This window comes from Mesoplodon bidens, assembly GCF_964165515.1.
Source record: "Mesoplodon bidens genome assembly, chromosome: 13".
In the NCBI taxonomy this organism is placed as follows: domain Eukaryota; kingdom Metazoa; phylum Chordata; class Mammalia; order Artiodactyla; family Ziphiidae; genus Mesoplodon; species Mesoplodon bidens.
The window spans coordinates 25,688,271-25,715,498 of record NC_138169.1 but is presented as its reverse complement, the minus strand read 5'-3'; the positions used below and the strand labels follow the sequence as shown (position 1 = coordinate 25,715,498).

Sequence of the window (27,228 nt, the reverse complement as noted above, 5' to 3'; positions counted from 1 at the left end):
GGCCAGCCTGTCAGGGTGGACAGGATCCTGCAGCCGCTGCCCACTGACCAGGAGTCCCAGGAGTCTCTTCCTGGCCGTCACCAGATGAAAGGGCCCTGCTTGGGAAATGCAGATCAGGAGTGCTTATCTAATGAAGAACACAGACAAAAGTCACAGATGCCATAGCCTGTTCCAACTAACTTCTGATCGCCACCCCGACATTGGAAACGTTATTTTCAGAAAATAGAAGAAACAGCAGCCATTCCCCTCTCCCTCCTTCTGGCCCAGCGGCAGTGGGGAGGCTGGGCTTATGGGGGCTGGGGAGCCCCAGAGGGAACCAGGGCAGCGCCACCCAGCGAGGCAGTTTTTAAGTGGTGGTTTTATTTAAACAAGCAGCTGCAGCATCTGTTTCCCTCTGCATGGGTCCCGGTTTCCCACACTGGCCCTGGGGCCAGGCCTTGGGTTTGGGAGGCCCACCCCCAGGGGTCATTCAAGCCCTCGAGCCCCGGGGAAGCCCCATGTCTGGGGCGGCCACCATCCTGGTGCCCCCTCTTCCCGGGGCTGCTCAGCCGGCAGTGGCTCAGGACCTGAGCCCATGTAGACCATGCTCCTCAGGGCCCTTTCTCGGCCAGAATCCCATTTGAACCTCCCCATCCCCAGCTGCTGGGCTCGTTTCCACCAAGTGACTGACGCTATGCCTCGGCGCAGGGCCTGCTCAGCTGGCCATGTCCAGTCCAGCAGAAAGGGAGCCAGCCTATAGGGATCAAGACACCAAGATCCCAGCCTCTGTTCTTCAACCAACTCTGGGACACCGGGTGTGTGGGGAGGCCTTCGCGCACCTGTTTACCCACCTACCAAGTAAAGGGATTGGATTAAGAGGCCTCTGAGGGTCTTTGAGTTGTAAGACCTCAAATTCCATAGCAGTGAACGGTCTTGCTCCCTGGGCTATGCCACTGGCCTGGGCTTGGCTGGACACAGACCCTGCTCTCAGGAACATGGGGACAGTCAGCTTGCCCCCAAAATCAACTCCTAGTAAGAGATGCAATGGGGCTTTTTCTTTTTTTAGAACAGATTTTCAAATAGGAAGGTAGGCATAGAGAGAGCTAAGTAGCCTTTTAGGGGCCAAATACTTGGAGGAGGGCCAGTGGCAGCCCTTTCCTTATCAGCAGGTGTCAAGTGGGCAGATGGCATGGTGTACATGAAGACCCTGGGGGAGCCTCGGAGTGCTGGCTGACAGGCACCGAGCATGGCAATAGGGGTCCGAGTGGGTGTGACCCCAGCTCGTCCCAAGCTGCATCAGCAGAGTCCATCTTGCACACCCCTCTCCACCTGGGCGTGGCTTCCCTGTAAGCTGGGTGGCTTTTTCTGTGGGCAAGGCTGGTAACGGCTAAGAGTGACCCATGTCCCGTCTGCTGGCAACAGAAAGGCCGCACCTGGCAGCACCACCGGAAACCACAGAGGCTGAGGGGCTCGTGCAAGGCTAGGCTCTGTGAGGCTGGAGCCCTCCTTGCCCCTGGGCTTGGCACGGCTGGTGTCCCCTCTGCCGTTCGTCCCAAACCAGACGGCCCCATGCTCAGCGGGGCGACTGCCTGTGGGCAAGTGGGCGCCCTGGGCCTGGCCTGTCCCCAGCAGTGCCCACTACCCTCAGGGAGGCCTCCTGGACACCCACCTCTCCACTCCACCTGCTTCTTCTTCCAGCTCCAAAGCCCATCCTCAGCCCCAACCCAGTGGCTCCGGGGATGCTCCCAGAGGCTCTGATCACGGTGTTTCTTTCTACTGCAGCCATCACCACTGATACAAGTCGTCTCGGGGAACTTTAATGAAAGTGGCAGCTGTCCTTTCCCCTGTGGTGGTACAGACATGGCCGAGCTCAAACTCAGACATGTGGCTGCGGAGAGACTGCCTGCCACCTGCAGCCCGAGGCTGGGCTGCCCTCTGCTCAGGCTCCAGACCCAGACCTAGGGCCCAGACAGCGAGGCGTCACTTCTCGCTGCCAAGTCCAGCGGCTGAGCCTTGTGGAAGGTCACGTCTGGCCTCCAGGTAATCACCTGCCCACCGGCTTTGCCGACCCTCAGGCCTGAGTGTCAGATGGACGACAGGGGCGCCCAGCGACCCAAAGCGACCACCACCACTGAGGCTCGGCAAAGGAGTGCTTTGACAGCTGAACAAGAAAGAGTGGTCATTCCATCACTAAATGCCACGCATCCTACATAAATAAAAAGCAAATAGAGGAAGGAGATGGGGGGAAGGAACGAAAATTGGCACAGACACTGAGAGATTGCTTTCCAGTTTCAATGCGACAGACGCAAATCATGAGACTCCAGGGAAAAAGAAACTGGGGCCAGGTCTAGCTTTTCTAAGTAAAGTGTGTTCCCCCTGCAGGGCCAGACGGGGATGGGAAGCCAGGCCAGAAGAGGCCAGGGACTGGAGGCCCGGGAAACCTATGGATCCCAGAGACACGCAAAGCACAGAGGACCCTGCTCCTCGCCCTCATCCCCCAGGAGAGCAGCACTGCTTTAAAACGGTGGGTCTGCTCTCCTCACGAGAAAAAAGTACAACTAAATAAATACAGTATGCAGACTTAAGACCTTCGAGTGACTTCTTTTTCCGTCCCTGCCTCCGCAGGTCCACGAGCAGAGGGTAGAGTTGGGGGGGCACGTGGCCCCCTGTGTGCCTTGACCTCGGGCAGGAGCTGCCCGCTGACACACCAGCTGAGCCTTCCCACCCAGCCAGGGACACGGGAAGGGTCCCGGACAGTGCCACCTGTTACTAGTCTAATCGCGTGACAAGCAAACGCCTTTTCCTGAGTCATGCCACCGCATCCCTCCTCCGGTTCAGCTACATCCTCTCTTCCTGCAAGTCCAGCATGGAAGTTTCTTCTCTCCTTGCCCCCATCCCTTTTTTGAAAAAAGTGATGCAATTCTTCACAGACTTGTTTCTTCAAAATACTTAGTGGTTTCCCCAGTTCTCTGTCCTCTAAGTCAGATGGTCAGGAGGGTTACCAGGCGCATCCTGGCTTCCGCACAGGTGTGTGGAGCGTGGGGGGCTCTGTCCCTCCACCTGCTTCGGGATGGGAGCCCCTATCCTCGGCCCAGCCTGTTCCTAATCCCCCCCACCCCAATTCCAGATGCTCAGGAGACTTCAGAAGTGGTTCCTGATGGAAACAGAGCTGGCGCTCAGGGGAAGACGAGATGCCGCTGGGACATAGATTGTCCACAGAGTACATTCTAACATCTTATTAGGAATCTGAATCTGTCAGGAAAAAAATTAGAAACTATGTATAAAACTTAAAAATATTCAAGTATCAAAAGGCTATTCAGATCAAAGTTTAAAACAAGCTGTCGGTAAGCTGCCGCCGCCCAGAGGAAAACTTTACAAAAGTTTGCTGAGTGTGTGTAGCAAAGAGCTAGGAATGAAGTGATCTGGGGCGGGGGGGGACATGATTAGGGGAAGGGAGATTTGGGGGTAGATGGGCCACAGGCCGGAGGAGGCCAGAGATCAAGGCCTTTCTGAGCTGACGAGGAGAGTGCGTGCTTGGTGGGGCAGTCGGGATGGTGAACAGGATCACTCTCCCTAGACAACCAGCCATAAAGTGCGCAGCCTGGGCCTCCCTCCCCTGGTGTCCAGTCCTGGAAGTTACGCAGCTCCGCAGGGAGCTGCCTTCCGAGGGGCACGTGATCAGCAAAAACAAAGCAACAGGATAGAACAGGAAGAAGACCCATTTCTGCGCAAATCCTTCTAGAAAGAAAGAAGAAAGGAACAGTGTAGATTTAGCTTTTCAAACCCTGTTACAAACAGGAGTTGAATTTCTAAGTCTGGGAAATCGAAACGCCCCCACCCACGCTGGACAGGGCCTGGCCCCTGGGCACGAAGCAGCAGCAGTATTTATTCAAGACACGATACCAAGGGAATCTGCTCCTGTTCCCTTCTCCCTGGAGAGGATGCATCTCCACAAGTGATCCAGTAGAAATCTTTAAACTCTCATAAGTTAAATTCGTAAAAACCACTCCCTTTGCCTGGTCCCGCCCAGGCCCGTGACCGGAGACACGAGGGCTGGCTTGGGGCGCCCTCTGGTGGCGGCGTAGAAAACCACAGTCTGAGGCCAGCCCAGAGTTCTCAGGCCCCACCGGAGGTGGCCCTGGAACTGCCCAGGCCACTTGGCCTTTTGCCTTGGGTAGTTGTCTCTTGGCAGCAGCCTGGCCCTGGGGGGTGGCCTAATGACTCCTCTAGAAGGTTCGGTTCCTGCTCTGTGGATAGCCCATTTCCCTAGGGGTTCCCAGGCCGTTCTGCCGCCATCTTGGAGGTGGAGTTGGGCCTTTAGACTTCGGTGGAGAAGAGGATGCTCTGTCTCTTGCTGTCTGGGGCAGGAATGGCCTCCAGTTGCAGGAAGTACAGCAGCACCTGGACCTGCCGGGCAGAGCAGGAGGGGACAGCGGCTCAGAGAAGAGGCCTTTCCAGCAGAGCCACGAGGGCCCTGCTGGTGACACAAGCCCCTCACAGCAAGAGATCTGCTTGCCCCTAAAGGATGGCCAGGTGGGGCGGGCCCTGAGAAACCCCACAAAGGTGCAGAGGAAAAAGCGGTGGCCTGGGTCCTCCCCACTCCTCCCTGCCTTGTGGCCCTGGACAAGTCCCTCTCCAAACCTTGGACACCCACCCTGCACAACTCGGTGGGAACCACCGGCAGGACGCAGGGAGGGGCAGACAGAGGGCACCTGTGTCAGGCCGGGTGGCAAGGGCCATCGTACCTGGGACATGACCTCCAGGGACCAGCTGTCGGTCATGGAGATGGGTTGGCTGGGGTTGGCAGGGAGCTTGCTCTCCTTGTCTGAGGGCCGGAGCAGCGTGGGGCCGAACACGGTGGCGAGGTTGTGCAGGGACATCTTGTTCACTGTCTCCTTTTCTGCCACCCTGCGGAGGGCCGAGGCAGAAGAGCGGGTGCTGCTGTGACACCACCTTGAGGATGGAGGTGGGCGGGGACCCAGGCCACCCAGGGAGGAAGGGCTCAGCCCCAGCTGTGCAGAAAGCAGACCCCACCCTGGCTCTTCTGGGTCAGAGGGGCCCGGGATGAAGAGTGCTCAAGGCCACCAGGTGGAGGGGCCGGTTCTGGGATGGATGGGGGGCGGTGGTGGTGGTGATCCGAGCACACCACTTGCTGTGGCAGAGAGGGATGGGGGTGGCAGTGGCTCTGGTACCCAGAGGGGATAACCACAGACCGGGGCAGGTGCAGAGAGAAGGCCCTGGGTGCCGGGGAGTCTGACACTGGGGAGACAGCGGAGCATGGAGGACCCCCCTCATTGCTGCCCTTGGGGGTCCCGGAGCCCTGAGCCTCCACATAGGAGCTGGGGTTACCTTTTCAGGTGGTCCAGAAGGAAGAGGAACGTCAGCAGGTTGGCCTCCGGGAGTGACAGCAGCAGGTTAAGCATGCAGCTCTCCTTTGCCACGGGGTCTGAGAGCGCTACGGGGGGCGGGGGGGCGGTTACTTCTCAGGGTCACAAGCATGGGCTGGAGGCCTCTCCCAGGGCCCGTGTCGGAGGGCACAGGACAGCCCAGGGCCGTCACCGTCCTGCCTCACAGCACTGGCCCCCACTGAGGACGCTGTGGTGGGAGCTGGGGTGGGGAGCCAGCCACCCTGGACGCCTTTTCTGAATCTCAAAGGGGTCAACGGCACCAAAGGGACCAGCGGCAGGAGGCGCCGGGCACAGCTGCCCTCCTGGCACACTCGGCTGTTCCCGCCCCCTGTCCGGAAGAGCCCAAGGCAGGGGAAGCCGGGCTTGGAATAAAGCAGGAAGAGTGACAAGCAGGAGGGCCACGAGGCCCCAAGGCCCCCTCATCACATCACCCTGTGCACCCAGGGGGCCAGGTCCTCTGCTGAACAGCCCTGGAGGGAGGTGCGGAGGCCGCAGCTGCCCCATGCGCCAGTGCTCCCCACCCTCCAGGTGGACTGGGGGTCAGGTCGGGCTTGAAGCCCTGCTTGACGGGGCCAGGACCTGGGGTAGGTGAGGAGGACAGTGGCCTCCGGGACCCTGCACCCAGGCGTGTCCACAGCAGTGCCAGCTGCTGCTGCCTCTTGGGCGACTTGGAGGGACCGGGACAGCGGGCAGTCCGCTGAGGATGGGCAGAGGCCTCTCAGGACCGGCTTGGTTCTCGGTCCCCCGCCACACGCAGGGTTTGGGCTGAAACTCGGGTTCCCTCACCTCGCCCCTGACCCCCCTCACTCACCGATGCCCTCGGCGAAGTTGGGGTAGAACTCGTCGGTAAAGAGGGGCTCAGGCAGCTCTCGGAAGTAGAGCTTCAGCGTCCCGGCAATGGCGTTTACGTCCATCTCGCTCATCATCACCGATACGTCCTTGTTGTCTGGAGAGAGCGCAGACGTAGAACAAGGCCCACAATGGACCCCGAGTCGCTTCTACCCTCTGAGCCACAGGCCGGGCCCATGCTGGCCACCCAAAGGGAGCTGTAACTGGGGCTGGGCCCACACGTCCAGGGCTCCAGGCCAGGCCGAAGTCCCGGCTCTGTCCCCTTCCACTGCCAGGACCCTCTGAGGTCTCGTGTCCTTATCTGGCAATTGGGGCAGTTCCACCGGCTTCTCTGCAGCCAGACACACTGACCCCTGGGCTTTGGTTGGCACCTCTTTTCCACTCCCGGCTGGGGTCAAGCAGGCGGAGCCCCGGTGCGAGATGGGGCCGCCCCCAGGGAAGCCCCTGGTCCAACTCCGCAAGAGCCACGCCCGTGTGGTCAGGACGGGTTAAGAACTGGCTTGTGCAGAACCTCCTCCCACAGCACCATTTCCTTCTCATTGTAACATAAACGGGCACGCCGGCATCTCAGCTTGGGCACTGTGCCCACACCACCATCCCGCACTGCCCAGCCCGACACTCACTGACGTCAAAAGCCGCCTTCAGTGCTTGGATGTCGGTGGCCACTCCAGACACGCGGTAGATGCCCACTTCCTCCATGCCCCGGCGTTCGATCTCCTCCACGCACTGGCGCACAATGTAGGGCACCTTGGAACGCTCCCTCCTGCAGGGGAGGGGACGCCCTCAGTGCCTGGCAGCCCTGGCTTGGGCTGCAGTGGGGCTGATCCCCGCACCTCTCTGCACACCTGAAGCACCCAGGTTTGGGCACACCCAGAGCCTTCTGTGTGTTCTCCCTCTGTTCTGAGATTTCACGATTATCACTGCTTATATCTTATCGGGGCCTTTCCAACAGCTCCAGATGGCTGGACACCCTACAAGTCACACACAACCTTTGAGGGACAGTCAGGAGGCTTTTCTAAGTGAGGTCAGCCACTGGAAGTCAGTTAAAAGATCCCAGGCCCTGGGTTAACAGGTGACTGCAAGGGTCCTGGAAAGCGGTCTGGTCTCTGAGTCAGGTCAGGGGACATGGTCTCAGCCCTGCCCCCTACCTGCTGTGCGAGAGGAAAATCCTGACCCCTTCAGGCCTGGGGCAGAGGTGAGCCCTAAGCCTAGTAGGCAGCCCGGCCAGCGGACCAGCTCCATGGGGCCGCCTCATGCCAGTGCTCAGACTTCTGTGATCCTACACTTTTCTCTTCCACGTCCTAACAACGGACAATTCCAGTAGCTCCAGGCAGGACGCCGGGGTAAGAGCACTTCACACACAGGAGACTTGCTGTCTGAAGCGTCAGCTTCAGTCTAGTTTAGTGACTGCATTCGGGAGCCCAGCTAAGCTCTGTCCCTAGACACTCTCACAAGCAGCGCTTCTCTGGGGTGCCTGCTGACAGTGCTCTCTGCTCCCACCCTGAGCCACCCGGAGGTGCTGGGGGGACGGCTGGGGTGCAGCAGGGAGCAGTGTTTGGACACAAAAGATGTCCAGGGAGCGTCTGACGCAGGTCCCTGCCTGACGACCAGCGAGGTCAGGGCCCGGCCAGATTCCAAATCGGGGAAGCGAATGGATTCTGGCAGGATGCGGCCTGTGTCCCTGAGAACTGCCCTCAAACCTACACACAAGCTTCTCCTGGCAACTGACCTGTGACAAAGGGGCAGCGTTTCCATCATTGAACAGGAGGCCTGATCGTGACAAATTCCGAGTGAGGGAAGAAAACCCTGCCAAGCACAGCTCCACGGGCAGCACAGGAAGGGGGTGGGACACCCCTGAGCTTATGGGGACACCTTTCATGGTAAACATGGGAGGCAGCTGAGCACAGTGCTCCAAGGGCCTGGGAGGTGTCCCTGTGCAGTGACTGTGCACAGAGCAGGAGACCCACACCTGCTCTTTCCTCCAGAAACACCTGGCGAGGGGGTGTCCTTGGTCCTTAGGGACAAGGGACGCATGAGCCCCAACCCCTCACCACTCACTTGGTGACCACGGCGATCTTGACTCCGAAGACGCCCGTCTGTTTTCGGGAAGGCATCCTCTTCAAGCTGAACTCTCTGCTGGTGAACTTGACTGACAGCTTCACTTCAATCTGCAGGTGGAGGGGGCATGACCCTCTCACCCTCCTGGTCCTCACAGTCTGTGTTCCCAGGGGCCCTGGGATCTCAGCAATTCTATCCACCACCACCCCGCCCCGGGCGAGCAGGGTAAGGTCCAGGTGGGGGGTGGCCCCTAGTCCAACTCAGCAAAAGCCAGGAATGGTCAGGGTGATCTAAGGACCAGCTTCTGCAGAACCTCCCCCAACGACCCCATTGCTTCTCTTTCTTATATAATTCTAATAACAACAACAAAACACTAGAGAAAAAGTATAGAGAATAATATAACAAAAAGATGAATTATCAAATGGTAACATTTTGTCCTACATGCCCAGATCTTTTTTGGCGTGTGGTAGTAGTTTTTCTTTTTAACGTCTAAATCCTTCTGGGGCAGAGTGGCATGGACATACATACACTACCAAAAGTAAAATAGATAGCTAATGGGAAGCAGCCGCATAGCACAGGGAGATCAGCTGGGTGCTTTTTGACCACCTAGAGGGGTGGGATAGGGAGGGTGGGAGGGAGGGAGATGCAAGAGGGAAGAGGTATGGGGACATATGTATATGTATAACTGATTCACTTTGTTATATAGCAGAAACTAACACACCATTGTAAAGCAATTATACTCCAATAAAGATGTAAAAAAAAGAAAATCCTTCTGGGGCATTGAAGGCTAATCAGGGGTCTTAGTTTCTACGGGCAGACCCCAGGGTCAAGGCCCTGTCTGTCCCCATGATGCCACTGGATTGCCATTTGAGGAGGGATGCTCAGTGCCTGGCGGGTGACTGCACTCCAGCCACCAGGCGGACTCCTGCCTGCACACAGCGATTCTGCCCTACGGTGCCTCTGCCTCCTCCAGCCACATTCCCCCTCAGACACCGGCTCAGGCTCAGCCTCCTTCCGACTGTTTTGGTAGAGACCGGGACCAGCCCAGCCTTCGGCGGGAAGCGGGTGCCAACACAGCCCCATGGGTACATACCCCATTCATGGCGATGATGGTCCGCTGCCAGTCTCTGTCCTGCAGGGCCTGGGGGTCCAGCTGAAAGCAAGGGGCCATGATTATCAGATGCCCTGGGGTCTGTGCAGAAGCCTGGCTGGGCAGCAGCCCAAGCCTGCTACTTCTCCATGTCTAAGTCGAATCGGGGCCAGACCTTGGCCAGCACCTCTATCTAGAGACCAAGAGGGGTCCTGAGAGAGGAGAGGACCTGCTAGAAGCCCCTGGCACCTCAGAGCCCTCCTGCTCCCAGACCTTTGCTGCCTGTAGCCCAGGCTTGCCCCGGGGATGAGTCAGCGACAGCTCGGGGACTGTACCTTGCTCCTCCGGTCCCTTCCCAATGGGAGCTAACATCAGTGCTGGCAGCCCTGCCGTCCTGCTCCCTGCCCCCACCCCCGGCATCAGAGGTGCTTCATGCAGCTTGGAGGAGGCTGAACAGTCGATTTAGACAGACTCTGGGAAGCCCGATTTCAAAAGCATCTCCCTGGGGGTGTGTCATCCAAGAGCTGGGGACACTGCCCCGAGCTCTGGCTGTGGGAGCCCGTGCAGGCGGGGTCTCCAGTCCAGGCCCATGGCTCAGAGTCAGGCCCAGAAGGACCCGGAGCCCAGCTCCAAATCACACCACTGGCGCGGGGGCTGGACAAAGGCTCCCTGCAGCCCCTCTCGCTTCTATCCCATAGAGCACTGTCCGAGCGCCGGTCCTCGGGACCCTGCTGTTTAGTGTCACCTGACCGTGCTGCTGTAAGATGCCCTGACCTTCCTGGTCAGGCTGCGTGTCCCCTGTCCACAAGGGCTCCATTTCCCCTGTTCTGGGGAGCACATGTTCTATACCAGCGGGTTGGGCTGGACGAATAAGCACCTGGGAGCTCTTGTTAAAGAAATACCTCCCTAGTCTCTGCAGAATTGACGGCAGCACAACCAAAAACCGCCCAGGTGATTCTGGTATGAAGCGAGGTCAGGGAGCCACCAGCCGACACCACATAGCCTGGCACTCCTTGCACGGTGCCCCGGGATTTCATCGCTTGCTTTGGATGATGGTTCATTTCTGCTACTAGAAAGCTGCTTAAGAGCAGGACCACACTTCATGATTGCTACACACGCGTGCACCCCACCCCAACATATGGCGGTACTGCGCACAGTGTGCTCAGGACAGCCATCACCTGTTTATCCACTGCAAGGGACCCGAGAGGAGACAGCCACCTGGGCCGTGTGCAGGGGAGGCAGCTGGAAAGTGAGGCCCTGAAGCCCTACCTCTCAGGTGTGTGCACCCAGGCCCTCCCCCTGCCCCCACTCGGCACAGAGGTCATCGCAGGTACTCCTGGGGGTGAGCCTTCCTCCCCTCCCCTCTAGATCCTACTGGGTACCATTCGCAAGGCTCTGAAATGCATGGACAGACTGACACAGACAAACAGAGGGAGGCAGAGCATCTCCCTCCTGGGCCGTGTGGTGACAGGTTCTCCTTCTCTTCCAGGAGGGTCTCGGGGGCCACACTCCTGGGCTGTGGGGACCCCACCCTGAGGGGCAGGTCTGTGAGCAGAGAGCAGTCACAGAACACTCCCACATGGTGCTTCCTGACACCCAGCTGGTGTCACACCTCCTCTGGGGGAGGGTGCATGCAGGGGGGTGACACCAGGGCCCTCACAGCTCTGGGGCCAGTGGAGCTCCCAGCTCTCCACCAGACCAGGTGTGGCGGGAGGGAAGGACGCGCACTGCTGGTCCCTCACCCCCAACTCCCGTGTCCCGGCCGCCCAGGAAGGAAGGGGGCAGGCACGGTTCTTCCTGCTCCCAAGGAAAGGGACAGTTTTCCTCCACCTCTGGCAGTTGTAAACAGGGAGACATGGCAGCAGAAAGATACCTTTCCTTTCCCTCCAAAGAACGGTAATCACTAAGCCCCTCTCCCCTCCCCTCTTCCCAGGACAGAGACTGGCACACACAGCCCAGCCCCAGCCGACCAGCAGAGGGACAGGGAGGGAAACAGAGCCCGACACTGGGCGGCAGGGACCCTGCCTGGCACCACCCACCCAGGAATCCCCGGCCCACCCGCAGGCCCACCTTGCTCCTGCACACGAGGTTTCGGATGTGTGTCCACAGGGCGGTGCCGCGAGCACAAAGGTGCTTTTCGACAGAGGCCACCCGTCTCCGGCCTGCCCGGCTGGGGTGGAGGTACCGCAGGAAGCCCTGCAGGGCGGCTGCACATGGCGTCTCTCGCATCCTCAGCCCTGCTGCTCGAGGGGTTGGCAGCAGGGCAGGGGTGTGATGGACAGAAGTGCAATGGACAGGAGCGTGGCAGGGCAGGAGCGCGACGGGCAGCAGTGCGGCGAGCTCCCGGCCTCCTCCGCCTTTTGACCAGGCTTCTTGAGAAGCCCCGCCCCTGCAGTCTAGCCAAGGGAAAAGTTTCCCATCACCCGTGAGTTCTACTTTTTGTTTGTATGGGAAAAACACCCCCACCAGCAGCCTATTGGTTTTGGGAATTCCGATGCGTCACTATTTTCTCCAAAGCCCAGAAAAGCCAAGCTTCCTTCTCAAGTGGCTGGTTTCCTGTCGGTGACTTTGGAGGCGCTGAGTAACCCGTGTCTGCCCGGCCAGTCTGCCTCAGGGCAGACGTGCTCAGGGGACACCCCCCCCCACCTCCCCGCAGCCAGTGACCCCATCACGGTAGGCACTGCCGGGGTTGGACTCGGGTGGGAGAACATCCCACAGCCCCCAGAGCACAGCCAGTTGGCCCAGTAACAAGGGGTTTTGGTGCCACCATCCATCCCCAGCACCGACGTCCAGCCCCACCTCCACCGGGCCCCAGAGGCCGGGGCACGCACTAGCCCCCAGAGTGCAGACCTGGGCCACAGCGCTGCCCGGGTGGCTCCAGTGGGAAGACGGTCCCCAGGCTGGCTCAGCTCCAACAAACAGAGCGTGCTGAGCGGAAGCAGCATGAGAATAACACAACGGTGAGGCCACGGATCGGTTCCGTCCAGCCCCAAACAACACTCAAGGCTGGCACGCTCTCTCCTGGGCTATTGAAAGCACAGGGAAGTAAACAAGTGGGGACCATGGAGGGGAGAGGACTGGAAAATGGCAGTCGAGGGAAAACCCAGGGCCGCTGTCGGGATCTCGGCACGGAATGCGCCAACTGCTCAGAGACAGGGCCTGGGTGGGCACAGGGCCTGCTCACAACTGTCTTCCCAGGAGGAAGGTCCAGGTCCCCGTTTATCTCTCCTAGGGCTGGGCAAGGGGGGCCTCCGAGGAACAAATGTGGGCGCTAAGCCCGGTGGATGGTTGCCCCAAGGTCTGTCTGGAAGATGGTCCTGTGCGACTGGCCAGGGAGGCGGTGAGGATGGGGCAGGCGCTGAGGACCAGGCACTGCCTTGCCTGCTCTGTAGCAGACACGGCCAAACGGGTCACTGACGGACAACCCCGGGGCATCTTCTCACCCACCCCAGCTTGGGCGGTGGCAGGACCGAACTGTCCAAAAAGGAAATGCTGTTCCCTCCTCACTAGCCTCATTGGAGACTGTAGTTTGCTCTGGAAAACTGTCAATATCCAGGACGGTCCAGGGGGGCCTCCCCAGCCCTCCCGACTGAGCCCCACGTGTCTGCACTGTAACCCACTTCCTGGAGTGGTCCCTAAGAGGGGACCAGAGACTCCCCCCAGGAGGGGAATCTGCTCTCCTGCTTCTCCTCTCACTAGTCTATTCTCGGGAACTCTATCCTCTACATCTTTAACTCCTTCCTGCCCTTCCCTGACCCCAACCAGGCCACAGCATCACCCAAAAAGACAAAGGACAGCGCCAATCAAAAAGACAGATGGTAACAAGGGTCAGGGAGGATGTGGAGAAACAGGAGCCCTCGGACACCACCATGGGGACGTGAGCTGCTGTGGCCTTTCTGGAAAAGCAGGGCAGCGCCTCACAAAGTTAACCTTGGCTGCCTGACCTGGCGATTCCCCTCATGGGTCTCCACACAGGAAGGAGGAAAACATCTGTTAACACACAGACCATGCACACATTCATGGAGCATTAACCATCACAAGCCCAAGCTGGAAACAACCCAAGTATCCATCAACTGGTGAACAGATGGATAAACAAAACGTGGTGTGTGGATACACGGATGAGATGTGGTCCAGCCAAAAAAGGAATAAAGTAAATGCTCTATGACGCGGGTGACCCTCAAAAACATTTTGCTAAGTGGAGGAAGCCAGTCACAAAGGCCACGTCATGGAGTATGGTTCTGTTTATAGGAAACATGCAGAATGAGCAAATCTATAGACAAAAAGCGGGTCAGCCCGGGCCTGGGGGTGGGAACAGGGAAAGGGTTTGGGGTGGATGGAAACATTCTCAAACAGGATTGTTGGTGATGGTTGTACAGTGCTGTAAGTTACTGAAGATCATTGTCTTACCTACTTTAAAGGGACGCATTGCATGGTATGTCAGTTAATGAAGAAAAGATACTGGGTCCCAAACTGGACCACAATAGAGCCAAGGGGGGACTGGGTCCCAGCACCACTCTCCCCACGGTGGCAGAGAGATGCTTCTTCAGGACAAATTCCAGGGAATCCGTACAAGGATGTGCTCTTGTGGTTTTACATGTTCACAACTTTTACAGCTGAACATCTAAAATCTTCCTCAAATGTTTGTGAAAAACGATCACCACCCATTTTACAAGTCTCACCCCATTCATCTCTGACCCCCCACCGCACCTCCATCCCCAGGTGCACAAGTGGCCCTGGCATGGTGAACGGCCATGTGGACGGAACGTGGATGGTCCTGAGATGATCCTGATGGCAGGTGACTTGGGGACCTTGTGACAGGATCAGCTGCCCCCTCCCCATCTCCTTCCTGCCCGACGGGTCTCCAGGGCTCTTATCCACACTTTGGCTGGTGTGTATCTCTCCTGCTAGAATGCAAGCACCCCGAGGACAGGGCCTTCTCTGTTTCATTCATTGTGGTATCTCTGTGCCCAGACATACATGCATATAATACGTAATGTAAACATGTACATACACAGTGTTGTGCAACCATCCCCACTGTCCATCTCCAGAACCTGCTCATCTTCCCAAACAGAAACTGCCTCATTAAGCAATAACTCTCTGTCCACCCCCACCCCCACAGTGGCCTCTATTCTACTTTCTGCCTCCATGAACTTGACTACCCTGGGTACCTCATTCAAGAGGAATCAGACAGTATTTGTCCTTTTGTGACTGGCTTATTTCACTGAGCAGAAGGTCCTCAAGGTTCATCCACGTTGTAGTGTGTCAGAACATCCTTCCCTTTTTATGGCTGCATACTATTCCACAGTATGGTCACGCCACATTTTGTTTATCTACTCACCAGCAGCTGGTGGATGCTTGGGTTCTTTCCAGTTTGAGGCTGTCATGGTCTGTGCTGCTGAGAACATGTGTGTACAAGTCTTGGTGGCACTTCCACATCTGGTGATGTTGCCAGGCACTCCCTTGGGCTCCTGGGGCACAATGGCCCAGAACTGGTGGTCGAATGGGGAGACTGACTGAGAGTGGGTATACCTCATAGCTTGGTGATGGCTGGAGTGTGGGTGTCAGGACGCCCCAAAAGGGGCACAGTTGGACCCCCTTGCCCATACCCAGTTTGGGTACAAGCTTCCCGGCTGAAGGAGAAGTCTGGGAAACCGTGTCCCACCCCGAGCCGGCCCCGAGCTGTAGTCTCAAATAAAGCGAGGGTCAAACCAGACACCCGAGGCCCCAGTCTCACCCGTGACGCTCACATAAGACATAAAACATTAAAAAAAAAAATCACTTCTGATGCTCCCATCAGAACCTGAGTTGTGAGCCGAGCAAGACACACACAAGAGCAAGGGAAATGGGAGAAGACAAAATTCTAGGATGTGATATAAAGTTATCCTCTGAGCAGAAGAGACAGGACATTGCACAGGGAAGCGAGAGAAGGAAAACTGAAGGAAGAAATTCACGATAGTGTGAGGCTCCACTTTCCCTGGGCTTTGCTGACCCTGGTGATGCCCACCGCTCCCTACCCAGGACATGCTGGCGCACTGGGGCCCCTGTCCTGGCCCAGCGACTCCTCAGACCACGGCACCCCCTACATCCCCATGAATCTGGCTGCTCCTGGAGCTTAGGATGTGCTCATCTCCACTCAGGGAACCAGCTTCTGAAGCCCCAGACGCAATGACCCTCAGTGAAGGCATCTGTCCTGACTCCTCCCTCCTCTGACATAACTGCACCATCAAGGCCACTGGCTGCCCCAGGCAGGGCCTGCTCCGGCTCGAGGCCAGTCTGCAGCATCCTCCTTTCTGAGCTCTGGACCGTGAAGGCTGGGGGCAGCTGTCTTCTTGTCCTCGGGCTCCCCGGGGCCTGGCGCACAGAGGCCATCGATCACTAGGGTGGCACAGCGGGCTCCTGGGGTCTGAGGACAGACAGCTCGCTGAGCCTCAGATCTGGCTTGAAGAGGGAGCTCACTGGGACCTCTACACCTGCCCTCAACGACCCCGGGGCCACGTCCCCACTGGACAGCCTGTCCCTCTTCCTTCCTGGTCCCTGGCTGGTGCTCTGAGCTAACCAGCTCACCCACCCTGGGTTCTGGAGGGAGAGTCCCCCACCCTCCTCTCGCGGGGGCTCCATCTCTCGGGGAGGGAAGCGGGACCTGGCAACTCACCCAGGACGGTCACCTGAAGAGCAGGGGCCGAAACCTGAGAATCCAGCCAGCGGTTCCTGAACCCGCCACTCACCGACACCAACAGGGGGGTAAAAACACATGGATCCAGAACCCTAACCTGGGGGACTGGGACCTAGCTCCCCAGATGATACTGACACCTCTGGCCCAGGCAGGTGTGTCCGATTTCCATCCCTGGCCCCTTGGGGCCCACTGACCCCTGGCTGGCTCCCACTTCTCCATGGCCCCCGTCGGACACTCTGGGGTGCTGCACCTCCCCCCGCCATGGGAAGGGCTCTCCACTCAGCTTCCGAGTTAAGGTGTGTACACGGGGCAGGGAGCACCTGGGGGATGTAGGCATGCGCCGCCCCCCCCCAACCCCACAGCAGGACATGCAGGGCCACACACCTCTCGTACGTGGGCTGGCTTGGAAGGCACCTGGATTTACTGGGAAAAGCCCCAACTCAGGAAAGCTGGGCCCCGGGAGTCATGGACGCCCTCCCCAAGGTGGACCCTCCACAGAAAACAGGCATCCGTGGGGGAGGGGGAGGGAGAAGGAGGCCTGGCTGGGGCCCCAGGGTGTCGCTGGCATGACCACTCTCCCCTGACTTCCTTCCTTCTTCCTCTTGAGGATCCTGATTCATAAACAAGGTCCCCCCGGCTGCCTACAGCCTGAGTCACAAACGTCCCTCCTGCTCCTTTGGGATCCTCCCCGGGGTGATGATGGCTCAAGGGTGGGGTTTCCCACTGTGTCTCCCAGGGAAGCAGAGATGAGGGGGCGGAGCCAAAACCAGCCTTTTCCACTAACAATAGTGACGACAAATAATAATAATAATAGCAGCAGCTGACACTGAAGGCCCCCACGCACAGCTCCATGACCCCCACCCCTTTACAGGTGAGGAAAGGAGTTTGGGCAGACACAGCTATGACTCACCCCAGGTCCCAGGAGGTGCAGTGGGGGTGGGCGACTTGACAGTCTCTCCTTGACTCAAATCTACAGGCTTCTCAGAGCTGCTTTCCAACTACAAGCATCCCTCATTTTTCTGTGCTCTGCAGATACTGCGTTTTTACAAACTGAAGGTTTGTGGCAACCTGCATTGTTAGATGCTGCTTGGCATATTTCAGCAATAAAGTATTTTTTAATTAAGGTACTTACATTGTTTTTTCAGACATAATGCTATTGCACACTTAGACTTCAGTACAGTGTAAGCATAACCTTTATACACACTGGGAAACCAGAAAATTCACATGACTTGCTATACTGCAGTATATCTGAGCTATGCCTGTAGGTCTTGTCCCTGGGGCATGTCCTCAAGAGGTCAATTTTAGCAAGAATCCTGCTAAGTCAGTTTAGCAAGAATCCCCCATCCTCGCTCGATATCTAACCAACCTCGACATCTGACCAAGCTACTCATTCCCCACCATCCCCTGGTGATGTCTGATCACCTGGGCCTGCCTTTAGCAAGAATCCCATTAGGTCGGCTTAGCCAGAACCCCCCTTGGCCCTGGTGTTATTTTACTACTACCTTTATTGATGTTCTCAGTCATTTTCCATCTGCTCCCTGTCCCCCGGGCAGTAAATTCCCACCTTTCCTTGTTGTTTTCAGAGCTGAGCCCCATCTCTCTCTATTTCGACAGCCCCCTGGAATGAAGTCCACATTGCTGGTTTAACAAGGCCATGAATGTATTTTTTAACAGAGTCCCCCCCCTCCCATCTCATGTCTGGGTCCTACTGGAAGGAGGACTGTCTGAGGAGCTCAAAGCACCGTGGACGGGGAAGCGCAGGCTGCGATCAGACATTGGGAGCAGCAGGGACTCGGGGAGACGCCCCCCACCAGCCCCCTAACCTCACCGCTCACGTCTTCCCCGGATGGGGCAGGCACTCACCTGGTACCCCCTGACTGTCGGAGAACACAAGTGTGAACACAAGGAAATGTTTTGTTTACATCAAGATGTATCAAGGCAGAGGGTTTCCAAAGACGGCTTGACTCAGTAAAGGAGGAAAACGAGTGTCAGTTCTTTCCTCTTTTCCTTTCTGAGACCCTCGGTTACCAGCGGCAGTGCTTCGAGGCCCCAGTTCAAAGTCCACCACCCCTGGGACCCCAGCCGTGGAGGGTGCAGGTGACTGGCGTCAAAGGTTGGAGGAACCGGAGCCAAGAAAAGGAGCCGGGCACCAGCCTGTCAGCTCATCGTAGGCTCTGCAAGATAGGCTCTGCAAGATGCGTGTGGGTGAGGGACGCCGGGGCTGGGGGCAGGTGCAGACACGGAGGGGAGGGGGAGGGAGCAAAGGGAGCCAGCCATCCTCGAGCAGCAGAGGCGACGACTAAGGACCAGAGCGATGACAGGTGCCTAAACACGGCGGCACTCAAAGGCATCCAGCTCAGGACACTCACGGAACAGCACAGTTTGGGGACTGCCCTAGCATCCATCAAGAACAAAACGGCCCAGCAGTGAGGTTGGAATCCATGGGATTCCACATAAAGCCAGGAGGGTGGACAATATCTATGTGGAAACACAAGGCTGGGTCTCAAGATCACTGCGGGGAGTCAATGCACATGAGCCGCAAGGCAGGAAATACCAGGCAGCACCCACAGGAGCCACCCACGCAGCACCCTGTCTGCCAAGCTCACGCAGCGTGTCCCTGGTGGAGGGAGGGACCTGGCTGGCCACAGGTCCCTGGTTGGGACGCCAGAGGTGGGACGACTGATAAATCCTGGCCTGCCTTTCTGCTTTTCCACCCAGAAGCCCAGCTCTAAACCAAGACCCTAAAACTGGCCCAACTGAACCCTGGGCTGACGGGGAGCAAGGAGGGACCATCCCCCTCTCACCCAGGATCGAAGCCACAGGCAGGTCTCAGGTCCAGGACAGCCGCCAAGCGACCCTGGACCAGGAGCCGGCCTTCGTGGACCATCCCCACCCAAGAGGGGCCATGAGTCCTGCCTTCCCTGGGCAGGGCAAGGCTGCCGCCCTGCTCCCCAACACGCACCCCAACCTCAGCGGGCTCACTAGAGTGTCGTCCCGGACTGGTGTCCCCTCCTACCCTGGGCCGTCTCCACCTTAGGAGAGCCCAGCCCCAGGTGTCATTGGCTTCCTCTCCCTGTGTCTTTGTCTTGCCCTGTGGCGCCAGCTGGTGGGTGGGTGAGGGGAGCAGAACAGGGTGATCAGAGGGGCGTTTTTGCTTTCAGACCTGCTCTCAATGTACAGGGGTCCCTGGAGACCCTGAGCCATCAAATTCCCTAATAAGCTTCCAAGGTGGGGAAGCCAGCCAGCTGGAGTGGTGACTCCCAGGCTTGCCAACAGAGATGATGAACTACCCAGGGATGAGTCACCCTTTCTCCTGTCATTCCTGCTGTGAGGATCTTCACTTCCTGCCCCAGGGAAGGGAGGCGGGGCTTCCTGGAGAGCCCTGTCCTCTGACTGGCACCTGGAATGTCCAACCACTCCCCCGCCAGGAGGCCTCATCCAGGGGTCTCGGGGCACCAGGGGGAGTGAGGAACAGTCAGGGCCCACCTCCAGGGCAGAGCAGGGAGGAACCCACTTAGCTGGGTCCAGTAAGATGCCCCGTAAGGAAAGAGGGTACCAGGGCTTTCTCCACGGCGGGCAGAACCGTGCAGGTGAGGCTGCAAGAAGCGCAAGGCAGGTGATGCAGCTCCTGCCTGCCAAGCAGTGCGAGAGCTGGGGGGTGGGGGTGGGGTGCTTCCAGGGCCTGGGTAAACTGAAAGGACTGAGGGCCCAAATGGCTTGGACCTGGGACCCCTCTCTGGTCCTGTACAGACACTCCTGGCCCACCAGGGGCTCCTATGACAACTCCCTGTGGCCCAGGAGGGATGCAGCTGCACCCCCTGGAATCTGAGTCTAGAAGCCAGAGAGGCGAGGTCAGGCAGGTAGACTCAGACTCTCATGCTTTTCCAAGAAGAGGAAGCTCCTAATTGCCAATTGCCAATTGCAACCCAGGGCACCAACTCAGCGGCCTGCCTTGGGGGTCTTCTGGAGGCCATGGAGGCATGGCAGCCCCACTGGAAAAACAGGTGGATCTGAAATTCCTTTGGGGACAAGACGGGGCATGACAGACAGACAGAGGGGAAGAAAAGGACCCACGAAGGTGCCAGCCCAGGTCTCCCACGGCGGATGATTCAGAGCCAGGCCTGCCTCACCCCCGTCTCAGTGTCCCTGAGTGTCAAGTGGGGAAGAACACAGAGCATCTGGAGCTGGGGTGAGTGCGTCCGGGGCTGGGGGACGACTACATGGCGGTGGTGGGGGCAGACAGGACCCTGCAGGGAGCAGACGGCGGCAGCCTCACCTGCACCTGGCCCTTCCCCATGATCCTGTCTGCACTCTCGCCGTCCTCCTTGGTGATCTTGCTTTTGTTGTAACACTTCTCGTAGCACAGTATCCTCAAGGTCTGTGAGCCTTCCAGCTCGATCTCAAACTCCTGTGGCCCCGAGAGAGAAGGAAAGCCCCGAGTTAATTGGGGGGGCCCTGGTGAGTGGGGGTCAGTGCTGCCGGCTGAAGGGGCCTCTGAACTGCGGCTCCTGCACAGATAGCTCCCGAGCTGCCCCGGGAGGCCCCGCGTCGAGACTCTCCTCACTTTCGTCCCACGATGCAGACCCTCGGAAGCCACTTCCCTGTGAGCATCACACCGTGGCCCAGTCTGGATGCTTCTGGAAGCTCTGAGCGCCTCTCAAACCTAATCCAAGCTCCTTAAGCCAGCATCTCACAGCGTGGTCCCCGCACCACATGCACCAGAAGCTCTGGGGTGCTGGTTACAAATGCAGACACTCTGTGGGCTTTGGGGCATGTGTCCTCAGAGGTTCACCAATTACGACAAATGTCCCACTCTGCTGCGTCAATGGTGGGGAGGGGGAACAGGGACAGGGGGACACGGAAAATCTCTGTCCTTTCTACTCACTTTTGCTGTGGACTTAAAGCTGCTCTACAAATAAAGTCTATTCGAAAGGGGAAAAAAAAAGTCGATCCAGGGAGGTGACCTAGGCGAGAGAGCGACCTGGGAGGAAAGAATTCTCCCGTAGGTTTTCAAGGTGTCTACTTTCTCCTCCATCACCCCTATGAAACCTTCAGTAAATGCTGCGTTTCACACCAGTGCTTTTGCAGGCATGGGTTCCTGCTGGGGAAGCAGCGGGGAGGGGAGAGCAAATATTTCTGAGCCTGAATGGGGGTAGGGAGGGTGTGTATGCCCAGAATCTATGAGGCCCTGGATAATCCATACACACACAGCCAGGGTGGCCGCCGGGTGGCCTGATGCTCTGAAGCTCCCCCAACCCCATGCTCAGTCCCTCAAGCCTCCAGGGCTGCCTCACACCAGAACCCTCTGCATAGTATCCAGAGCCCTGCCCTTGTCGCCTCTGCTGGGTCACGGCCCTCTCGCTCTCCTCAAAGCCTTCTTCGATGGATCCACCTGGCTGTGATCCCCCCCTTGTCACAGCAGACACCAGCCCTTTCCGTACGGGCACCCAGAGCTATAGAGCTATAAGGACCAGGTAGTCCGTTGGCTCCCCGTGCCCCAGTCCTATGGAGGCGGCACAACTAATAATCACAGGAGTGATGCTGAGAAAAGAGACTGGGGTTTCTTCCAGCCCAGCAAGGCCCCACACACAGGCAGTGCCCCAGCTTCCAGAAATTGAGAGGGTCACAGAGCTGAACGCTCATTCCAGTTTCTGAGGAAAAACGCCATGGAAACCTCCCAAGGAAACACTGAGCAATAACAAAGGCCTTAGTAACAAGAAGCCCTTCTAAGTTCCTTTTCCAGATGCTTTGCCAGCAAAACAAGTTTCTTTGTAACTGGGGGGACGGGAGTGGAGAATTCTCAGGAACGTGGAGATAAAATCTCTATCTCTTGGCATGCCCGGTCCTCCAGGAGATTCCGGGAATGCTGGCACCGTTGCCTGCGGGGAAGCCCTTGGGGTCACATTCTCTCCCTGGAAGATGTTCCTCCTGATCACCCAGAAGTCGGGCCTCACCTCATTCCAGTTGGGCTCAGCCGTGTCCCTGTAGACACGTGTCTTGGCTTTATTTACAAAGTAGCCAAAGGAATCCACCTCCAGGGTGCAGTACAGACCTGCAGGAGAGGGACACAGAGAGGGTGACCATGCTGTCCCTTATTACCAATGTTCTTTATAAAAGCAGGTGTTATTTTCTAAATCATAAAAAACAGTCTTGGTTTTATTTTTGTCTTGTTTTTTTTTTGGCCGCACAGCGTGGCATGCGGGATCTTAGTTCCCTGACCAGGGATTGAACCTGTGCCCCCTGCAGTGGAAGTGTGGAGTCTCACCCACTGGACTGCCAGGGAAGTCCTTGGTTTTCTTTTTAAAACAAGACACCAAACCAGTGGCCGGCAAGGTTAGCAGCACCTCACAACAGTGCGCAGGGAACCGGCACCTCTCAGAACATTCGCTCCCCTGCTCACTGACAGCAGCTCGGTGCTGGGAGAAAAGTGGGTGCAGGGGCATGGCGTCCATCAGTGTACTAATAAACTTAGTACAGGGTAAAATGAAAAAGTATTTGTATTCAGACTTATTCACCTCTAGTTAGTGAGACAACTTATTCAATAGATATTGTGTTCCATTCTTTTTTATTAAAAAATGTCTTTACTGAGGTATGAATTGTATACCTTAAAGTTTACCCACTTTAAGTGACCAATTCAATGCTTTTTGGTAAGTTTACAGAGTGGTGTAATCACTACCACTATCCAATTGTAGCACATTTCCATCACCCTTAAAAGATCTCTTATGCCCATTTCTCCCATTCAACCACAGATCTGTAAATTTGTTTATGTCTATCTGAATCTCTTGCTCATTTTTTAAAAACTGGGTTGTCTCAAGCATTGCGTTGTAAGAGTTCTCTATATATTCTGGATACAAGGCCCTGATCATATATACACAGTTTGTAAATATCTTCTATCCTGTGGCTCGTCAGGGATTTCTTGTTTGGTTTTGTAGCAACAGTGGGAAGGTCAGCAGAACGGTACCTGCCCTGTGTCCTCCTCCGAGGGACCCTGAGAACTTGGTGTCAGGCTGACAGGTGAGCGTCTGCTGTACCTGGGCTGAAATGCGACCAGCCCTCACCACTCTGACAGCTCAAGTGGCTGGGAGAGGTGCCCCCAGGGGGAAGTATTAAAAGGGTATCCCTCTGGCTCATCAGAGCGGCAGAGTCTCCTTTGCTGACCAGGGTCAGGGTGCCAGCCCTCAGCCTCCTGGCTTCCTGGCAACCTAGGCAGCGTTCTCTGTCTATAGCAAACCCCAGCCCCTGCGATTGCAGGACTCGCTTGCAGGGGGCAGCTTCCCAGCTTGCAGGGTCTGAGCCAGGCGCTGGCAACGGCAGGGTCCACCCCAGAGAAAGCAACCCCACACCCAGTGGGCGTCAGCCAGCACCGCACCTCCCGGCGGTCAGCTGCTTCTCTGGTCCCCACACCCTTCGGCTCAGTGTCCGGCCGCCTTCCTCCCCAACCCAGCCGCTTACTAGAACTCTGCTTAAAGCCAGTGGCAGAGTGGATGATGACATTCAGGAACCCGTAGAGCCCGGGAGATTCATCATCTGTGCGAGAGACCAGAGAGGTGAGCATCCGTCCTCCTGGGAGAAGCAGGCAGGTGACAGGTTCTGCTTCAAGGTGACCCTCATGGGGGCCCCGTGTGACCGTCACTTGCTTAGCAGGGGACAAGGCAATGTCAGGAGCAGAAACACACCCATCGTGGCCTCTGTCTCGGGGACCTTAGGATCTAGTTGGGTTCACAACATGGGCAAACCAGGGACCGAGAAAAGATGTGACAGGTTCTCGGGACAGGAGAGGATCGGGGAGCGTGCCACGTGGATGGGGTGTGTGTGCCTGAGTGTGCAAAGCATACCCCTGTGTGTGGCTGCATGTGCACGAGTGTGTGTAACAGTGAACGCAAGATGCAGCACAACCACAGGTGGGGGCGGGTGGCACCAGGCTGAGGGGTGGGCGGGGGGACGGGGAGCGGGGCCCAGAGCACAGAGGGTCTGAGGAGCGGCTCGGGACTTGGGGCCAAGTCATCGGTCTTCTCAACCACCCGGTGGCCGCCGCCTGGGAGCGACCACCCCTAACCCGTCCCGTCCACACCCCGGAGAGGCCGACAGGCCTTCAGCAGCACATCCAGCCTTGAAATGGACATCTCTGGTCCAGGATGGCAATAACAACAGAAAGGGACGGTGGCCTGGGGGGCACAGCCCACCTTCTTTGTTGATGGTCAGTGGGATGCTGTGGACGGTCTGAAGCTTGACGCATGAGTTGGTCAGCATCTGCAGCTCCACGGATGTCAGGGAGAAACTCTTGAAACCTGAGATGGGGGCACAGGCACACCAACTGGTGAGTCTGCCCAGCTCTCGGACTCCCCAGGACGCCCATGGGGTGTTCTCAGATGTACCCCCACTGGGTCCTCAGCACACCCTGGTTAGGAGGGCAACAGGGGCCACCTGTTCCCAGGGAGGAGCCGGTAAGGGGCAGGTGAGGCATGGCCCCGGGGGGCCCAGGCTGGGCTCAGAGGGTGGGAGGAATCTTTGCACAACGCTCACAAACACAGGGCCACCCACCACCTTGGCATGGCCTCAAGGCGGTTGCGAGGGGGTGATCTGGGGCACCTTCCTGTGGGGCTCTGTCCCCTGCTCCTCCTTCTCTCCACCAGGTGGGGAAAGGAGATTATTTCTGAGCAGACAACACATGCTGTAAAGGGTCTGGGCCCCTGGTTACAACAGGACACCTGGGATAGAAACTCTGGCAGGGCCCCAGGCACTGGCCGTCAGAGTCACCAGGAGTGCCCATCCTGCCGCCGGAGGCAGTGGCACTGGGGTCTCAGCACAGGCACGAATGACAACCCTGGGGGGACAGGCGCTCAGGACAGGGCAGAGGTGTGCGGAGCCCCCAACCTACCTTGGGGGGCACACAGGGCACACGCGGAAACCTTTTAGCAAGGATGGCTCGGGAATCCCAAACCGTATGGCTGGGGGCGGAGGAGGGAACCAGGCAGCTGCAGCCCCAGGACCTGGGGCAGGGTCTGCCGTCCCACCCTGAAGGCTGCCAGGCAGGACGGGGCAGCTCTGAGCAGAAGGAAAGAACTGCTAACGGAGGGAAGCGCCCGAAGAAGGGGCCGTCCAGAGGGGAGTGGGCGCCCTGTCCTGACAGCGGTCAAGCACAGGGGAGCAGGGCCAGCACCGTGTGGCTGCCCAGGTGGGCCCAGTCGAGGGCCGTATGGCATCAGCATCTGCTGGGGTGTGTGGCAGGCCTGAGGGGAGGCAAGGGGGGTGGGCCACGTGCGTGGCAGCCTCGGAAAGGCAGCAGGGGTGCAGGGGGGCCCCCGGGGGCAGGCAGGGAATTCAGAGTAGGGAGGTCCAGAATGCAGGTGGGAATTCAGAGAGGCCAGAGGAGGGGAAGGGGGTTCATGGGAGAAGTCAGAGGGCAGGCAGGGGGGCACAGAGGGCAGGGGGCTCTATCAGGACAGCCCCTCCCCCATTATTTCCTGTATTAGGGCCCCATGGCACACCTCACTTGGGTAAGAGTTCCACTGTCCCTTGGGGAAAACAAGGTTTGAGACCATGGGAGGTGACCCTCCAGCCGTGACGCTCCCGAGCCCACAGCCTGGGCGCGCAGGCCACTCACATTTCTTCTGCTGCTCCCGGATGTTCTCCCTCCACTCGGCCCGCTCGTAGTCGGATGAGATCAGGAACGTGTAACTCTGGGGGGAGGAGAGCACACCCGTTATCTCCACCCCGGCTGAGCGGGCGCCCAGTGGATCCAGGGCTCCGTCCTGGTCACCGCGTGGAGCCTGCAGTACGCCCACAGGAGGCACGAGCATCTCCACGCTGCAGGCTGGCGGAGCTGGGGCGGCTGTGCTCACAGCACTGCTCGTCCCTCCCTGCACCCTCTGCCCCTCCTGCTGCGCCTGGGTCAGGGCGTGACGAATCAGAGTGTAGGGCCACCGGGGTCACCAGGTGGGACCTGCAGAGGGGAGGGCTGATGCCCACAAGCCGGGCCCATGACGCAGAGGCAAGGCTCCCGCAAAGCCCACTGGCTGCCCCCTGACAAGTGCGTGATGCCCATGGAGGGAAAGGCCCCGGCTACAGAGGCAGCAGAAGCCACTCAGGAGAGAAGCTGTCTCTCTGGCCCAAGAGGTCCCAGACAGCATTTCTGCACCAAGGGCTGGGTCTGCACAAACCTGCAAGCCCTCCGCCCTATTGAGACTCCCTGGAGACCCCACCACCTCCCAGCCATGGGGGTTCCGGCCCAAAGCCCCAGAGAGCGGCCTGTGTGCCACGTTGGGCGCCCACCTTGCCGTTGCGGCTGTGCACGCGGAAGGCCATGCTGGGGGACATGAGCAAGAGCAGCGACTCCTGCTCCGAGAGCTTCTTCCTCAGCCTCTCGATGGCCTTGCTGCCCTTGTTCGCTCTCTGTGGGGAGAGGGCACGGTCACGTTTCCAGCTCTGGCCCAGCGCGGCCCGCTTCCACTCTGCCTGCCCCACCACCCCTGATGCTCGGTCCGTGGAGGACGGGAGACCGTCTGGCGGCCCAGCATGGACAGGGTCTCGGCCACAGCGTCCAGGCCTGGCACAGACTGCCGGATGTGCTCAGCCCATCCTTCTTAAGGGATTAAGTTCTTCCTCTCACAAACCTCCCTTTTTTCACTTGCTCCAAACTTAGACAATGTGAAGGGGTCTGTCGTGACCCCAAAGGCCCCTCCCTGCTCCCAGATCTGCCACATTTCAGCATCAGGTCCCCCGGGAGTGACTGCGAGGGTCCTGATGGAGGGTGACATGCACCCCCAGGACCTGGCTGGGAAAACCCTCCCTGCCGCGTGTCGTGTTCCTCCCTCCTGAAGCCCTCTGTCCCCGGGGGAGGCTGTGCCGCCTGCCACTAGGCAGAGGGCATGGCTCGGATGGGTGAGTGGTGGCAGAGAGCTTGACAGCCCCGTGGATGCAGCCCTGGCTCCCCTCTGCCTCAGGACACTGCCATGGGGACCACGGGTCCGTCGGGACGAATAAACAACCCAGAGTTCATGCCGGTCCTGGGGCTCCTGTGCTTTCCTCATCCTGCGGGGTTTGCAGTACAGAAGGTTGGGTAGGGTGAGGGCTGAGAAGGACCCCTGTCCTGCTGCACCCACCTCAGCAGGGTGTCCCTGGACATCAACCTTCTGGGGACCCACCTTGACTTTGGCCACTGTGAGGCACCA

General features: G+C 58.2%; 1 protein-coding gene across 2 annotated transcripts in view; it reads right to left on the bottom strand.

The window, feature by feature from the left end:
* Positions 1 to 2,560: 2,560 nt before the first annotated feature.
* The window catches only part of BCR (BCR activator of RhoGEF and GTPase), a 99,086-nt gene continuing 74,418 nt past the window's right edge, over positions 2,561 to 27,228 (bottom strand). Inside the window, exons 11-23 of one of the 2 annotated variants that reach the window (XM_081252519.1) lie at positions 26,330 to 26,449; positions 25,662 to 25,737; positions 24,241 to 24,345; positions 23,510 to 23,620; positions 22,012 to 22,109; positions 20,334 to 20,465; positions 9,388 to 9,447; positions 8,295 to 8,404; positions 6,860 to 6,999; positions 6,199 to 6,333; positions 5,329 to 5,434; positions 4,725 to 4,887; positions 2,561 to 4,386 (exon numbers count right to left, since the gene is read on the bottom strand). In XM_081252519.1, the coding sequence (XP_081108645.1) occupies positions 4,297 to 4,386; positions 4,725 to 4,887; positions 5,329 to 5,434; positions 6,199 to 6,333; positions 6,860 to 6,999; positions 8,295 to 8,404; positions 9,388 to 9,447; positions 20,334 to 20,465; positions 22,012 to 22,109; positions 23,510 to 23,620; positions 24,241 to 24,345; positions 25,662 to 25,737; positions 26,330 to 26,449 (1,446 nt within the window). In that variant the 3' untranslated portion in view covers positions 2,561 to 4,296. The remainder of the gene's footprint in view (positions 4,387 to 4,724; positions 4,888 to 5,328; positions 5,435 to 6,198; positions 6,334 to 6,859; positions 7,000 to 8,294; positions 8,405 to 9,387; positions 9,448 to 20,333; positions 20,466 to 22,011; positions 22,110 to 23,509; positions 23,621 to 24,240; positions 24,346 to 25,661; positions 25,738 to 26,329; positions 26,450 to 27,228) is intronic. The other variant, XM_081252520.1, reaches the window with a different exon arrangement.